Source organism: Necator americanus, chromosome X (assembly GCF_031761385.1).
Source record: "Necator americanus strain Aroian chromosome X, whole genome shotgun sequence".
NCBI lineage: Eukaryota > Metazoa > Nematoda > Chromadorea > Rhabditida > Ancylostomatidae > Necator > Necator americanus.
Genome location: NC_087376.1, coordinates 84606 through 100642, shown reverse-complemented (window position 1 = coordinate 100642; position 16037 = coordinate 84606). Strand labels below are relative to the sequence as shown.

Here is a 16037-nt window from a genome sequence, read left to right as displayed (position 1 = left end):
CACGTGGTCTTCAGAAGACGACTAAACTAGTGTAATTGGACTTTTAACGTCAGTAGAAAGCGTAGCGTAGAAATGAACGAGTATATGCATATATATATATATATATATATATATATATATATATATATATATATATATATATATAATATATGCATAAATATGCATATGCTCGTTGTATATACACATACGTATGTATGTATATATTCTGTATTTCGCGAAACTCAAGAAACCATTGGCGAATTAATTGAAAAGCTATATGTTTGATTTTGATTCACTGTTTCTATACATCTGTTTTTGATTGTATAAATCTATTTTGGATATCCTTAATTGTTGTCATGTGGCCTAACATGCTTCAAAAAGCTCTGTTGGTGAACAAGGTATACGAATCGATATGGATATGGAAAATAAATGCCAAAATTGGATATACTTTTCTATTTGTAAACGTGGCTGCCACCATTTCTAGTCATTTACTCCGTTGAGCAAGATTAACTCGTAGCGCTAATCATTTATTGCAGGAAAAGCACAGTTCGAAAGAAAAACGTTAATCGACTGGATAGGAGGTCGATAAGCATACACCGACGTCGCAGGCCTGTGTGTAAGAAGTGACTGCAAGGGGATGTCCGTCGATGCTGTAGTGACATGCTTCGTTCCCAGGATACATGAGGGAGCAGACAGTGAACAAAGAGAAATCGAACGCTGAAAAGTTGTGTTTCTAAGCGATACTTGGATCTGTTTTTGCAAAATGTTGAGCTCATGATGTGTGATTTTGAATCGTATGAGAATGGTTATATAGTACCCAAGGTACTGGCAGTAAAATTGTTCAATATTAAGATGTGAAAAGTTGGCACAATTTTTTTCCGGCGCACAGCAGGACGAAGAAAGAAGGCAGAGATGCAAAATTTCGGTTGTTCAAAGGACATTGAATTATCATTCATACGTAACAAATTATGAGTCTTCATCTTCGACCATCTCCCGGTATTCTTTCCGAACGGACATGCTTCTTTAAGTAACGAGTCTTATGTAGGAGAGCATAGTTGGAACACTACCACTACTAATAAAATTCTTCCCGTCCTAGTTCAGATGAAAAATCCCAATAATAAGTGTGTGGGTACTTCGTATCTTGAACAGGCATCTCTACTCTTCTCGAGATGTAGAGCAAATCTGGATCATTGCGCTCTTACCTCCTCCATGTCCTACATTTTATCGTTGGGTCCTCATTGCGGCAAGTTAGGTGATTTAAATAAGAGGTCAACTGCCCTGTGAAAGTTAGATCTATGCAATTAATCCTAATCTAATCCTTAATCCAAGCAATTTAGGTCAACGGTTGCTGATCAACTAATTCCCAGTTGTAACTGCTTGATAGCTGTCATCTCATTTATATGAACTCCCATTGGTTTTCTACTTCGAAAATAAGTGTCGATGATGTTCTATTGATATGTGCACTTTCACATTCCTGCAATTGAGTATAAGTTGATCGGAAGGCCGCCATTAGATTAGGAACAGTTGGAACAGGTTATGATTGCGAATTTGTGTGACATCCGTTGGGCAGTTGACATCTTCGCTGCCTTGCAGCAAGGAGTGAAGGTCAAGATGTAGGTAGGAGACAAAGGGAGAAAGCCGTAGTGTTGCTCTACATCCTGAGAAAGGTAGGCCAAATCTGTTCCAAATGTCCGTTCCTGTAGGTGTGTATCATTGTTTTGCGGCAGTCCCATCGAAAAAATGCTTAGGGAGTCTGAACTTCAGCGAATTGCGAACAGTAGCGATCAGTTGTGTTACGAAAGGCTATCCCCCAACCCTAACCGCTATGCTCCACCGCACCGCTTGGAGCGCAGCCGTTTGCGCAACTGCATCGTGCTTCATGTCGCGTTGGCCCGACTATACCACCTGGTATTGGGGCGCGAGCTACAACACAGCATTCGAAAAAGACAACTAGTCTAAAGAAAGCAGTAAGAAGTGGTGCGGTTGTATGGTGAAATGGTGGGGAGGAGTGCACATTCGAACTGCTTTTGATCTCCATACAAGGTTGATACTTCCAAGATCAACCAGTCCGCTTTGCTTCAGAGGAAATATCTTCGTTCCCTCTCTTTAACCTCCTCACTATGTCTTTCGAGTTCTACGATTCACGACGATTTCCAAAAATTTCCATCCTGTGAGAAGCATATTACCGTACGCATGAAGAACAAGAAAATTATTTCTGGTTGCTCACCTGTATAGTTTGCAGTAGGAGGGCCTAGAAGTGCATCGTGTCTTTCTTTGAAGGACTTCGTGAAGAGGTATGACAATCGGCGGTTTTTCCGCAGTGTTTGATGTCTAGTCGCTCACACACCTCTGGTCCAGCAATTGTCAATGAATACGCAAGTGCTCGGCCCACCTAACTGTACTTTCCTTGTCATATACGGCAGTATCTTTGACCGTCATCTCTAATCGGTGACGTAGGAGTGGATATCGAAATCCTTTTATCACTTGCATAAAGCGGGTCACTCCTAGCATCATTCTTTCACTCCCGGGTTCTGACGCAGATCCGGTGGGTGTAATGCAGTCGGTAAGAGTTTCCGCTGTTTGCACGATCGATCGGAGGTTCGAAGGACAAAAATGGCAACTGTTTCCCAATGACCGAGAGACATCTTGCCAACGTAATATGCAGTGCAATCCCTTGTATTGCTTTTTTTTCTCGGTATTTTCTCAGTAGAGTGGGGGGGGGGGGGGGGTGTAGTGTAGTGGTCAGAGGTTCCGTTTCCTGTACGATCGATCGGACGTTCGAATCCGCCTTAGTGCTCATCAAGCCCTTTATCGCTCCGGGATCGACAAATTGGTACCAGATTTGTTTGGGATAAAAATACTGACTTGACACATCGGCTAGGCCCGACAAGTCATTCCGTATGCCAGTTACACTAACTTATGTTCGTGAACCTCAAACGATTCTGAATTGAAGTGAACATGGTGGCGTATTCCAAGCGCCAACGCCAGACACTATCCTTTATGATGCTGATCGCATTTATCTCCTACTTGCCAAACATCCAGGTTTTTGAGGCGTAGCAAGGCCAAAACAAGAAAAACGATTGTGTTGAATAGGTGAGCACGGAGCCGGTTATAATGAACATCGTCTTGTTCGGATTCAGCTGGAAGACGACCTTTTTACATGTTCCATTAAATTCGAGTTCAGCGTTCATCCCACTTAACTTATGTTTGATGTTATCGGAAAGGTATCGTCAGTGCAACGAAGATGGTGTAACTGCCGGTCATCAACGTTCATTCTCATGTTATCCAATTCCAATCTTCGCATTACCATTACATTCACGAGAGTGACACTGAATATTTTAGGTAAGGTCGTGCAACCCTGTTGAACCTCTATCAACACGTCGATTGCCAAATTTTTGCAAGAAGGAAAATTTCAGTTGTGACGTTGCTATATAACTTGGGAAATATCTACGCATCGAGTAGAACGTCGGTTGTAGTTCCAAGACCGCTTCTGTCTCCAGTGGTTCCAAGACCGCTTCTGTCCCAAGTCAATCTAAAGCTCTCTTCAACTCGATGGAAGGACGAACCGGCATCTTCTACTCTCGCGACATTTAAATGAGTTTTGAAAAGGTGCGTATGTAGTCGGTCACTGTGAATCCTTTTTAAAAACAATGTCTGCTTGCATTGCTGTTCTCCATCTAATGTTCTTTCAGTTCTGTTCAGGATTATTCTATTTAAGAATTTCTAGATGACAGACGACAAACAGATTAAGGGATGGTCACCGGTATCGTGTGGATATCCTTTGTTGAACAACAGCACGATCTTGCTGGTATTCCGTCGCTTGGGAACCAGCAGTCCGGGAGTGAAGAGACGGGAACGAAGTGAAGACCATCGTTAGTGTGTTGATATGAACTGGCGGTAGGTTCTTTAGATGTTCAGATTTGTTCACGTCGTGCTTAGGACTGGAAAATCTCTGGAATTACACAACCATATTCCATCCGATGGTGGGAAGGCAAGTGGACATGGCTGTCGAAGAAATCAGAGAAGAAATCGTGGACGATTTTCTCCATTTTCTTCCTCGATATTGTAGTTGTTCTACCTGGGTTCAGGAGAGCAGGCATTTTTGTTTTACAATTGGTGAAGTTCCGACCAGCGTAGCAAATGCTCTATCCGCCTCTGCTGCTTCAGCCAATACTGCTGTTCTTCTCTCTTCAATGTCTTCTTTTATCGCTTCTCTGCGAAGCCTCGCGAGCTCGGAGGTGAGTTCATGGTTGCTGCAGTTTGTGCAGCTCTGTGCTGACGTATTAGCTCTAGAGTTTCCAAGGACAGGGATCTCTTCCGTTGTTTTGAAACTTCGCTTTTCTTCTACAGTCGTAAAGATCTACAAGCCGACCGGCGAAGCGTCGAGAATCCAATCGATGATGGTTTCGGATATTTGCTTTCCTTGCGGCTTTCTCTCATGTCTGTATGAAAGGAAATCTTTCTAAAAAGAGAATTTTTCTAAAAAAAAAAAGTCGATTGTCAGATCCTGTATAGAACCTTGGTCCAACACCGGCATCCGTCAGCCATAACCTTTTACTGATGATGGTGTGATGCCATTTGTTTTTTTTTTTTTTTTTTTTTTTTTTTTTTTTTTTGTTGGGTTGGGTGGCCCCCCTCCCTCCCTGTTTTTTTTTGGGGGGGGGGGGTTGGAAAAAATTTTTTTAAAGCGCGGGAAAAGGGGGGGTGGGGGGGGAATATTTTTTTCCGAAAAAAAAAAGGAAAAGGAGGAGGATCTTTATTTATAACACGTCTTGATAGGAAGGGCCATCGAAGATCTATTCTCAAGCCAAAAGATAAAGTACAACTTCATCAGGCTGCCCGCAGAGTTCACAACCTCGCTGGGAGCCTTACGTTGGCGTCCTCGTCAAAACGAGTATGGCAAAGAACATCAACTCTTTCGAACAAATTATTACCCGAATCAGACGTCTGCGGATGAGAAGATGTGGTCCAACACCAGCTTTGACTATCTTCGTCGCTTACGCACCAACATCAAGCTACGAAGAAGAAGAAGTCGAAGCTTTTTATATGGAGGCAGAGAAGTTCTACAGAGGACCACACTTTCTACAAGGTCATTGTTGGTGATTTTAACGCCAAAATTGGCCTCAGAAGAACGCATGAGGAACTTCGCATCGGGACCCACGGCCTACAGCGGAATGGGCAGGGGGAGAGGCTCTCCGAGTTCATCATGACGACTGAGATCATCCATGGGAACTCGCAATTCCAGAAGTCCCCCTCTCTACGTTGGACGTGGGAGTCACCCAATGGAGGGTACAGTAATGAAATAGACCACATCATCGTCAATAAAAGGTTCTGCCTGACGGACGTCGCTGTTGTACCAAAGTTCTATGCGGGGTCGAACCATCGCCTCCTCTGAGGAAGAGTTTCCATCACAAGGAGAGAAGAAAAAGCCGCCAAGTTCAGAGATCGAAATTTCAGAACTATCATTAACTGGGATCTCTTCGCTACGCTATCCGGCTTTTGGGAAGATTCCGCAATGGATGACAAGCCTTCTGAAGTTGTCACGGAAAACCATCTTCGCTTCTTTGGCCACGTTATGTGGAGACCGTCTGATCATCTTGTTCAAGTTGTTTTGAGAATGCCTCTAGATCTTAATTGGAAAACACCACCTAGTCGTAGAAGAAAGTTTTAGACGTAGGTGGTAAAGGAAGATCTGAGGACGTTGACAGGCAGTTCAGTCGAGACGTAAAATTTTGCCGCTTATGGAATAGCGACGGGGGGGTGGGGGGGGGAGGTTCTTTGCGAACTCTAGCTGAGGATCGGAGAGGATGGGCGTTCATGTTCAAGGACGACACAGTCCGGCGAAGATGTGGATAGCCGCGTTAGGCCGTAACACCCGCCCGCCGATTAAGTCAAATAATTCATCATCTACACCAAATCCTCTACTGTCGCATGTTCTTAAAAACAGTTCTCCACCAGTCTTGTATACGGCGCTTAGTGGGTGACGCCGTCTCGTCTCGGTCAAACTGACAAAGCGGTACTTAATCTTAATAAGTTGCATTATCAGATGTTTAGCGGGCGCTACCGATGCAAGCATACGTGTGTTATGAGTACAGATAGTCATCTCAGCGCTTTTCCGTTTCGGTAGCCTAGATGACTCCTGTAACCCCGTCCTTGCTGGTGCTACCGTACAAAGCATTCCTCCGGCGTGAGTTAACCCTTTCTTAATGCTTTTTCGTCCGGTTAATTACATTAATTTACATATTACAATTTAAAACACATGAGCAGGTTATAAGCTTCCAGTCCCATGAGCTTTGTAGGAGGATGTGACGTTTTCCCGGACGGACAAATGAAGCTTATTTGTTGGAGGCGATTCCAATCCGCCTCCCTTGCACCTCCCACTCACTCAGAACAAGCATAAAGTCGTTTTTGGTACATGGTTAGCCTCTATCCACCTAGAGACGTCCGACGTAGCCTCGCGAGTAACCGATTGTGATCCCTCTAGTGAAGGAGATCCATATATATATATATATATATATATATATATATATATATATATATATATATATATATATATATATATATATATATATATATATATATATATATATATATATATAATATATTAGCGCGAGCTTCCGGCTTAATAATAAAAATAGAAACAACTCTTACCTGGTGAAGTTCCGATTAGGAATCCACCCTTCTTCTTCAGCTCGTCACCCCAAGTGTATTGGAATGTGCCGGTAAGATTCTGGAATTTCACCGATTTTACATATCAACTGGCAGCTGACAGGAATTAATGAAACTTTCAACAAAACACTGGGAAGTCTCTAGACATCCCACGCCATCTTACCTATCGGTTGCAAAACCAAAAAAAGCTGCTCACTTGGAAAGAAGCGCGTGCTTAGCTGAAGGCTCAAATATATTGTATCTCACTGCATTTGAGACTAACACAGAATCATGGATTTACTGCTAGCGATCATGTCGCACCAAATAGTGACAAATCTGGGCCTAACACGAACGGACAACTGATTACGTAAATATTGTATAATCTGGACAGATAAATATTGGTGAGGTGGTGTAGCGCAGTAAGAGGATCCGCAGTGCCTGCAGAATAATCGATCGAAAGTACGATTCCGCCCTAGTGCCAGCCAAGCCTTTCATTCCTCTGGGGTCGATAAATTGGTACCGCTTGTCTGGGCGGATAGAAACACTGACTTGCTGCATCGGCTAGCCCGAGCAAGTTATTGTAGTTGTCCGTTCGTAAGTCTCAACCGACCCTGAATTGAAGCGAACGCGGTGGCGCATCCCAAGCGGATTGATTAGCGCTACACAATTTACCCTTTCTTTGAATGATAGTGAATGGATCTAGATTTAATTAACCACTTATTTTGTGATTTCAACTGTGATTGGCAAATGCATGAACGTTACACAGGTGTAGGTCGTTTAGAACTTTATCTCTTAACAAACGCCTTGCTGTTTTGTATGAAGCTGGCTGCAACATTTTTGCAAAGAAGCAACATATGAAATGCAGGGAACTATTCCAGAGGACCTACAAATAAACAACTTTACAGTTTGCAGATGTCTCAAAGTGCAAGAAGCTTCGGCTGATTTTTCTAAGTCCTCAAATACCTACTAAACCGCTCTGATCACCATCCGAAAAACTTCAACATAAATTGGTTGGACCAATTCCAGAAACAAATTCAGAACTGCACAGTTATTTGATATGTATTACTTCTCTTTTATTATTTTGAATTTACGTCGCCTTGTATGAGGCTGAAGGAGCTGGTGTAGCATAATCGGCAAGAGGCCCTACTATGACTGGAATGGTTCGGATCCGCCTTTGAGCTAATCATCCTTTCAGAGGTCGACAACATGGTCCCAAACTTGTGTGAGAGAATAAAAACACTGACCTCACATCGTCCGAACTCCGCAAGTCTTTGTGTAGGCCAACACGCGTTCATGGACCTCAATCATTCCGAATTGCAGTCAAACTCGTTGGCGCATCCTAAGACTTCTTTTTATAAAGCTGAAAGTTAACCACACAATCTAGTCCGCGATAGCTTTTGAAACACGGCCCATGAAATTTGACGATTGCGTCAAATCTTTTCAAAGTGGAGGTGGAGAAAGGTAAGCTATCCAGGATGTAAAATACTTTGTTCAAAGGGCTCGAAAAGTGGAAAGATATCTGTCATAGGTGTTTCTACCAAATCTTAGAATAAAAAGTGTGAGAAATTGGTTACTAACGACTCTTTTCTGCAGGAACTTCTTCAACTTTTTTTTCTGCTTAACATCCACCAAGAAATGGTCCTTAGCACACGTTACCGTTGATAAGGATGAAAGGATAAAGTCACTGGCGTATCAATCCACATGGGATGCGCCAACGCGTTTTACTGGAATTCGTAATTGTTGGAGTTTTGGAACGCGTGCTGGCCTATACAATGACTTGCGGGGTCCAGCCGATGATCAATTCAGTGTTTTTATGATTTAAAAAACACTGAATCGTTGATAACACAGTACCAAAAAGGAAGAGTCCACTTAAGAAGCAACAAGGATTACTCTTTTTCGGTTCGATGGAGAGAACTTCGAATCCCGTCCCTCACTTGCGTGAAACGGGATACTCCTAGTATCACTCTCTCAATTGCGCGTTCAATGATGCTCACCGCGTTCTCTTCCTGCTTGCGAAATGCCCAGGTTTCCGAAGCATAGGTCAAAGCAGGAAGTACGGTGGTGTTGAAGAGGTGAGCACCGAGCCGGGTGTTCCTGGTCTTCTTTACTACATCCTCGATGCTCTTGTATGCTCCCCAAGCCGCTCGTCTCCTCCTGCCCAGCTCGGGGGTCAGGTCGTTCATCATCTTGAGTTCTCGACCCAGATAAACGTAGCTGGTGCATTCGGATATGTTCGTTCCATTGGGGGTGAATGGGACATCCGAGACCCATCCGTTCCGCATGAACATCGTCTTTTGTAGTTTCAGCTGAAGACCGATGCATCCACATGTTTCGTCGAATTCGGTCAGCATTCGTTCCGCTTGGATGATGCTAGGTGTTATCAGTACGATGTGATCAGCAAAGCGCTAATGGCGCCACGTAGCCTCGCGACTAACCGGCTGTGATCCCTCTAGTGAGGGAGATCCGAGGTGTCAAGGATTATGTTGCAGAAACTCACTGTGACGTATGTGTAGTATCCGTGATAGTTGATCTTGCTGGCCTTCTGGAGGTTATAGTAAGTAACCCAACTATGCTGTCCATCAACTGTCCCGCCGTTCCATTCCCCTATGAAAACGTGTTCGAATCCTAAATAATTACAGAGGCCGAATTTCATAATAAAGTAGGTTTTATGTGCTCAGAAACTGCAACAACTTATCAGAACTTCCGTCGGGTCCATGACAACGAGAATAGGTTCCAAACCACAAATTGAACAAGAAAGTTTTGAATGTGCTAAGGTCTGTAGCATGCTTGTTTCCTGAACGATATTAGCAGCAGTCTTTTTTTCTCGTATTCGATTACATTATTATAGGAACCGCTGAGTACCATTCTCTTGTAGAAACTGGAAGGCTAGGTTAAACACTTCTGTACTGGTCCATGTGTCAAACATCAGCTGAATTTGGGACTTACGAAAACCAGACATGGGGTCTTCAGCCTTGCACACCTAGATAGTTTCTTAAAAATCAAATTATCTACAGAGCAACAATATAGTTTATTCCTATTCACAGTCTCTGATGTCTTCTTCATGGTTACTAGCTTTCCAAAAAGCTTTGCGTGAAAGAATGGAAAGAAAAAGAGGCCAAAACTAACGTCGGGTACGAAAAGGTTGCCCTCAACAACAGCGATCAGATGCGCGTAGACTGGTCGCTGATAGATCGTTTCGTTCACATAAGCGAAGAGGCTAGGAATAAGCGAATCAAATTTCATGGCTCGAGATAGAACAGTAGGGATAAGAGATGTACAAACTCATTCTTGCTGTCATCGGAAGTTCCTGTCTCCTTATTACCCCAGTCAAGCCTGTAATCTGTTGAGGCAGCCTTGTCAATATCGGCAGCTCGCATTTTATTAACAAGGTTCTAAATTGGAAGATACTAATAATGTTATATGTTGGAGCGAATTTATCTTCTTCAGAGATGTACTGACGCAAAAAAGGTTTTTTCAGTAAGGTTATAAGAGATTGATGCAAATTTCGTATTATCGGAATGAGATAAATGTGTGGATCTTGAAAATGAAGTTATAGTAGAGAACGTGCTTAAATGATTAAGCTAACCAATATGTTTTCTACCGGTTGCAACGTAGTCTACTAAGCGCATATATTTGCAGACAAATATGATTATGGATTTCTTTAGAAAGCAAATGCATAAAGAATATGTAGTTACCACTATTCGCACCGTTGGTATAATATATTACTTGCGCGTATCTAGAATTACTTACTGAATTTTTATGAAATGTAGTAGGGTTAAAGAGGCATGAAGAACGGTGAAGTTGCGAAAGCGGCTGCACTCGAAGCAGAAGTCAAAGTCAACGGTTAGAATTAAGGTGGGGCCATCGCGAACTGCAGCGAAGAGTGGTATTCCAATCCTATCCGCTACGCTCCACCGCACCGCCACAAGAGCAGCCGTCTACGCAACTGCGCTGTGCTTCATGTCGTTTTGACCCTACTATAGATAGTATTATTTTTTTGTTAAAAAGAACAACGATCCGAACATACTGATGCATCGATTCATTATTTGATGGTTTTCAGTTCAGAACAACCTGATAGGTTGCGCTATTCTAAGTTTCACCTGGAAGTTTGCATCACTAGCTTTTTCCCGCGTCGTTGCGAGTGTTGGCATACGCGTTGCGCTGCCTGAGGCCACAACCGGGTAACATTCGTCAATCTGCAAGTTATACTTATGCACGTTATAGATTTAATGGGGTTGTTTCAAGTGATAAGGAAAGGCTGACAGTGGAGACGTTGTTGACCGTTAGCGTTCTTGAGTATATCGTTACCTGCTGGCCATTGACAGTGAATGAGCACTGAAACTGAATAATTGCTTTCTTCATTCGATTTATTCTAATTTTAAAGTTGTTTAACATTGAAGAGCTAGTTAAAATTCTGCATCGAAATAAACAGACACGTAATATTTTATTTCGTATCAAAGAACAAAAATCTTGTTAGGGTCTTTAAGATGGTATCCATGCGATTTTTGGCCTCGAGATTTTGAAATGTTTGCTATTCTCTTTGTAATAATTACGTTTTTGTTCAGGGTAAGTTTTTGAAGTCGCTAAGCACCCGTTTTGCAGCAAAATGTTTATTGTCAATATATATATATATATATATATACTAGGGCAGGATACTGATATATATTGTTTGTGGCATGCTGTTACTTGGATAGTCGCTTCACTACATTTGCCTCATTGGTTTCGTAAGTTTGAATCTGAATTGTACAAGAAGTCACGTGCGCCAGTGACGTGATACCATGCGGGAAACCTCTCTATATAAAGAGCTCGCTCGCAGTCATAAACAACCTTTCACTCCGTCTAGCCCACTGCTATACTTCGTTGCGATGAACCGAGATTCGACTGCGAAGAACTGGACATCTCCTTCGACCTGAGGGCAAGTCCCGAGGTATTGTTGAATTGCGATTAAGGCAGTAGCGTCTCTAAGAGGTTTTCTCGGATGTGGGGACGATTGTAGTCAAACCCATATTGGGCGAGAGATCCTCAACAGGATTCAGTACCTAGCTCTCGTCAGAGTGATTAGAGCAGGAGGAGCTGCCCACAACGCAGAGCGGCGGGATAGTTCTGAAGCGGTGGCGCCCGGAGCAACAACTAAATGGGCAAAGTTGCGCGTGATTGTACCCTCATACTTTTAGGTCCAAAAATGAAAAGAAAGAAAGAGTGCATAGCTGTGACCACCGAGTTGGCTGTACATCAAGATCTTTGAGCGTTTTGATCTGCGAGATCATTTGAGGGTCGTATTCTAATTAGTATTAGTGAAGCGTTTCCACCATACGGAGGTCCGCTAACATCACCTCAACGTGGCCATGGGCTCTCTTGGTTCTTGATTCCCAGTGTAATATCTTACGGGATGATGACTTCTTCTGCATGAGGCATTTGAGAGGAGATGTTGCAAATGTTCTGACTTTCCAGGTTCTGACGAAGGCGAGAACGCCGAAATGTTGGCCGTAACAAACCCTTAACAATCTTGGCTCTTGCTTCACAGTGACAATCGACAATATACTTTTACTCTTGCCCATATTGTATTTGCGTGTCAAGGATAAAAGTTAGCTGGCTATCTTGTGTTTATTGAAGAGAATTAAGGAACAAAGCATTCCACCATCGTTCCCTTCAGGTAAGGGTGAAACTCCCCAACCTCTGCACTTTTCCATTTTCCGATCTTGCTCCATTTCTCACAAGAAAAAGAGTAGTTTTATCTTTCGTGCTACAACATTTACCTGATCGTCGATGTTTTACAAAACTGACTGTTAGTTAAAGAAAATATGTGTCACTTGATTCCTTTCAATCTTGGAGTAACTTAAAGTGTCAGTGACCACTGCGGGGGTGGAGGGCAGACATCTTGAACAAGCATGCCATACTCTACCTAAGATGTAGGCCAATTCCAGGTCGCTGCTCTGCTTACCTGCACCCGCGATTAACAATTGATCCCTTAATGCGGCAAGACAGACAACAGGTCAATTCCTAGTGGAGTTCGCTGCCTTCTACGACTATAGTCTGGTCCAATTCTATAATCGATTAGCGGTGCTAACCCGTACTATCTTCTCCCAAATGTAGTTGCAGAACTGATGCCATTGTACATATCAATATAAGATTTTAATCCGCCATTTTCTAAAGTGAAGTAGCAATGAAGAGTGATTTAAGCGGAAATATTGTTAGGAGTAGGCAGTTCGCTTTATAAACCATATATATTTGTTATGTCGTCATTAACACACATGAAATGTTTCTATAGAGAATACAATTATCTTTTGCTTGAGGAGAATTAACACTCCAAGTTCAAATTATCTCAATGAAATGACACCTCGAAGTAGAACAAAGTAAATTGTCAACCTGAGCAACGGATTTTGACGTCTCCGTCATTTTGGCTTCTTCTCACTGCCCAGTTACCAGTATAGTTCAAAAGATGCTCAGTGCTTCGAGAAATGTTATCACTGACGGAGCGTGCAGGTGAAGTAGCAGCATAACAGCCGTTCTGCAGTTAAAATTGAGAGCAACTTGAACAACGTCCGTTCATCTAAACCCGTACCACCCCAGATTCGTGGTTAGATGCCTTTAATCAGCAGCATGGTGATCTCCCGGTTATAAGCCTAGTGTCTTGTGGAGATCAATTGCAGACATGTTCTATGATGGGTGGCGCAATCAATTATCAGTTATCCGCCCAGCACTGAGGAACTCTACAGACCTCTTTTCTCTAGTTTTTCTTTCTTTTTTAAATCGTATAGTAATGCATGGAGTATTAAGTAGTATTACCGTAAAGTCCTTTTCCGTTAATAAGATCGCTTATTTTGCTCCTAGAACACCTGTAAGATTTGTGTGAAATGTTATCATTGACCAAGCGTGCAGGTGAAGGTTTCAATTTGTCTCCATTTTTGTGAAGTTGTGCATCAGTAGCATTGTTCGTGCCGGAGTCGTATCATCCCAAAATCCGTCCAAGAGGAAGACTAATCATGCATAATTACGCAAAATCTGAGGCGAAACCCCAAATCACGTAAATTCATGTGTTTGACTGTTCGGTTACCAGTATAGTTCAAAAGATGCTCAGTGCTTCGAGAAATGTTATCATTGACGGAGCGTACAGGTGAAGTAGCAGCATAACAGCCGTTCTGCAGTTAAAATTGAGAGCAACTTGAACAACGTCCGTTCATCTAAACCCGTACCACCCCAGATTCGTGGTTAGATGCCTTTAATCAGCAGCATGGTGATCTCCCGGTTATAAGCCTAGTGTCTTGTGGAGATCAATTGCAGACATGTTCTATGATGGGTGGCGCAATCAATTATCAGTTATCCGCCCAGCACTGAGGAACTCTACAGACCTCTTTTCTCCTGTTTTTCTTTTTTTTTAAATCGTATAATAATGCATGGAGTATTAAGTAGTATTACCATAAAGTCCATTTCCGTTAATAAGATCGCTTATTTTGCTCCTAGAACACCTGTAAGTTTTGTGTGGATTCAATTTGTCTCCATTTTTTGTGTAGTTGTGGATCAGTAGCATTGTTTGTGCCGGAGTCGTATCATCCCAAAATTCGTCCAAGAGGAAGACTAATCATGCACAATTACGCAAAATTTGAGGCGAAACCCCAAATCACGTAAATTCATGTGTTTGACGAGATTCCTTGGAATCAGAAGAGACTGTTGAATTAGGTAGAAAGGTTTTTTTTAATATCATAACTTCAAAAGCTGCACAATTGCACATAATAAAATGACAGAAATTAAATCCCCACAAGCTAGGATATTTGAAGCGCCTTAATGACAAAACAAGCGATGAAATCGATGGAGAAGAACTTTTCTGGACTGTCCAATTCTACCAATGCGATTTATACGAGAATAAAGAAATAAAAAAGAGAAAAATGGGGCTTCGGTGGAGTTTCTCGTACACTGAGAGTTTAGTGCACGGCTTCAGTGAGGACACGTCGCATCAACCCGTCGCGGCACGTTTTACGTCGGCTGTAACTTTCTCACATGATACCGTTTCTAATCGTCTTGTCGTTACATGAGTCTGGATTCTCCTCTCTTGCATGCAATCCGCAAAACTAGCAGTCTTCTCAGCGGAGAGCTCAATGACGCAGAATGTACTTTTGTCAGCGTGTGTAATGTAAGCCATTGAGGGTGATGACATTAAGATACAGATGACAGATGTTTAGGTAGCTTAGACGACTTCTCTACATTCATTAACTAACAGTAAACAACTTATCTTATCGAAACACTGTCCCTCTCCCTCGAAATCCCTTTAACTTTGATGAAGACTAAAACATGTTTGTCCATGGACTTCATCATGGCCCGCAGGTTTTCGTCGATTTTGCTCCACTGGAAGCCTTTTTGAGTAGCTCCAACTTTTGATGAACAAAGGAAGGCCTGCTGCTCCAGGTAATTCTTCACAGTGTAAGCCAACGGATATTCACTGAGCAAGTTGGATAACAACAACTCTTCGCCAGAGAAATCCAGAAAATGCTCTTCGGAAAAACATTTTTTTGCTTTCTTCTTTAACTTTGGCCTGGAAACACAGTGCTGATGCACATCGAGGTTGCTTCCTTCAGAGTGAATGCAAGCCTATGACATATCTCTCAGAATAACGTCTTGGTTGACTTATGAGTTTGCCCTCACCGTTTCAATGATCACCAGGAAAGTTCATTTAGTAGCACTTCTTAGATTCGTTATCGCTCGGAGACAACAGCTATCACTTATCTTGAAAATTCTGGTTGACTCCAACTACGAAAATCTAGTCGTCAGCTCGCGTCATGTCGGAGAGGCTGCCGGCTTCGTAGATGGCAGGCAACAAATCCTTCGTTTGCGCAGTCTATTTCTCCTCGTTGCTTTGAAAAGGATTTGTTTAAAAATGGTAGCTAGGCCTTTCCATGTCACTTTTCATGAAGCTCAGCATGTTCTACTTGGAAATTCCGTGGTCAAATGCCACTTTGATCAAGCCTGACTTTATCTCTCTATGTAGATCATATCCGCAATCGTCGGACAATTTTTCGTTTCACGATCACTATTCCTCGGACAACTTGAAGTTTCCCTTGATCAATCGTCAGACACCTTTGATCAGTTGTAATGATGACACCCCGACGCGAAGAGCGCATATTGAGCGATCATTGGCATCTATACTCTTTTGAGAGATCCTCCAACTTTCGAAACACCACAATCAGATTCCGACGCTCTACCGTAACTACTAATACAACCATAAAAAAGGAGGGTACCTTTCAGTAGTTCCACGAGTTACAGGGATTGGTTTATGAGTATATGGCAGTTTCAGGGAATTGTGGCCCTTTCGGAGCAAACACTCTGTTCATTAAATTGGTCAGTGAACGAAGGGGAGTACCAGCTAAATCTAAGTACACATCAGAGCTCTGTCTGCTACCTTACGCTGGATTACGCGG

General features: G+C 42.6%; 5 protein-coding genes across 6 annotated transcripts in view; 2 read left to right on the top strand and 3 right to left on the bottom strand.

The window, feature by feature from the left end:
* Window positions 1-1515: 1515 nt before the first annotated feature.
* On the top strand, window positions 1516-3306 carry RB195_021052 (uncharacterized protein; the record flags this gene model as incomplete). Its single annotated transcript, XM_064207576.1, has 3 exons — window positions 1516-1592; window positions 2933-3021; window positions 3164-3306. 3 exons carry the CDS (start codon window positions 1516-1518, stop codon window positions 3304-3306), a joined length of 309 nt encoding a protein of 102 aa, XP_064063457.1.
* A 267-nt stretch (window positions 3307-3573) lies between these two features.
* RB195_021051 (uncharacterized protein) lies at window positions 3574-5082 on the top strand (the record flags this gene model as incomplete). The annotated part of the gene is made up of 3 exons (XM_064207575.1): window positions 3574-3588; window positions 3707-3851; window positions 4814-5082. 3 exons carry the CDS (start codon window positions 3574-3576, stop codon window positions 5080-5082), a joined length of 429 nt encoding a protein of 142 aa, XP_064063456.1.
* The window catches only part of RB195_021048 (uncharacterized protein), a gene marked incomplete at both ends in the record, with an annotated part of 60227 nt that continues 48513 nt past the window's right edge, over window positions 4324-16037 (bottom strand). Inside the window, 7 exons of one of the 2 annotated variants that reach the window (XM_064207569.1) lie at window positions 4324-4421; window positions 6631-6709; window positions 8622-8997; window positions 9125-9231; window positions 9754-9844; window positions 9910-10019; window positions 10728-10823. In XM_064207569.1, the coding sequence (XP_064063450.1) occupies window positions 4324-4421; window positions 6631-6709; window positions 8622-8997; window positions 9125-9231; window positions 9754-9844; window positions 9910-10019; window positions 10728-10823 (957 nt within the window). Of the gene's footprint in view, window positions 4422-6630; window positions 6710-8621; window positions 8998-9076; window positions 9232-9489; window positions 9608-9753; window positions 9845-9909; window positions 10020-10727; window positions 10824-16037 lie in introns of those variants that run through there. The other variant, XM_064207571.1, reaches the window with a different exon arrangement.
* Window positions 5801-6157, bottom strand: RB195_021050 (uncharacterized protein; the record flags this gene model as incomplete). Its single annotated transcript, XM_064207574.1, has 1 exon — window positions 5801-6157. One exon carries the CDS (start codon window positions 6155-6157, stop codon window positions 5801-5803), a length of 357 nt encoding a protein of 118 aa, XP_064063455.1.
* On the bottom strand, window positions 8514-8978 carry RB195_021049 (uncharacterized protein; the record flags this gene model as incomplete). The annotated part of the gene is made up of 1 exon (XM_064207573.1): window positions 8514-8978. One exon carries the CDS (start codon window positions 8976-8978, stop codon window positions 8514-8516), a length of 465 nt encoding a protein of 154 aa, XP_064063454.1.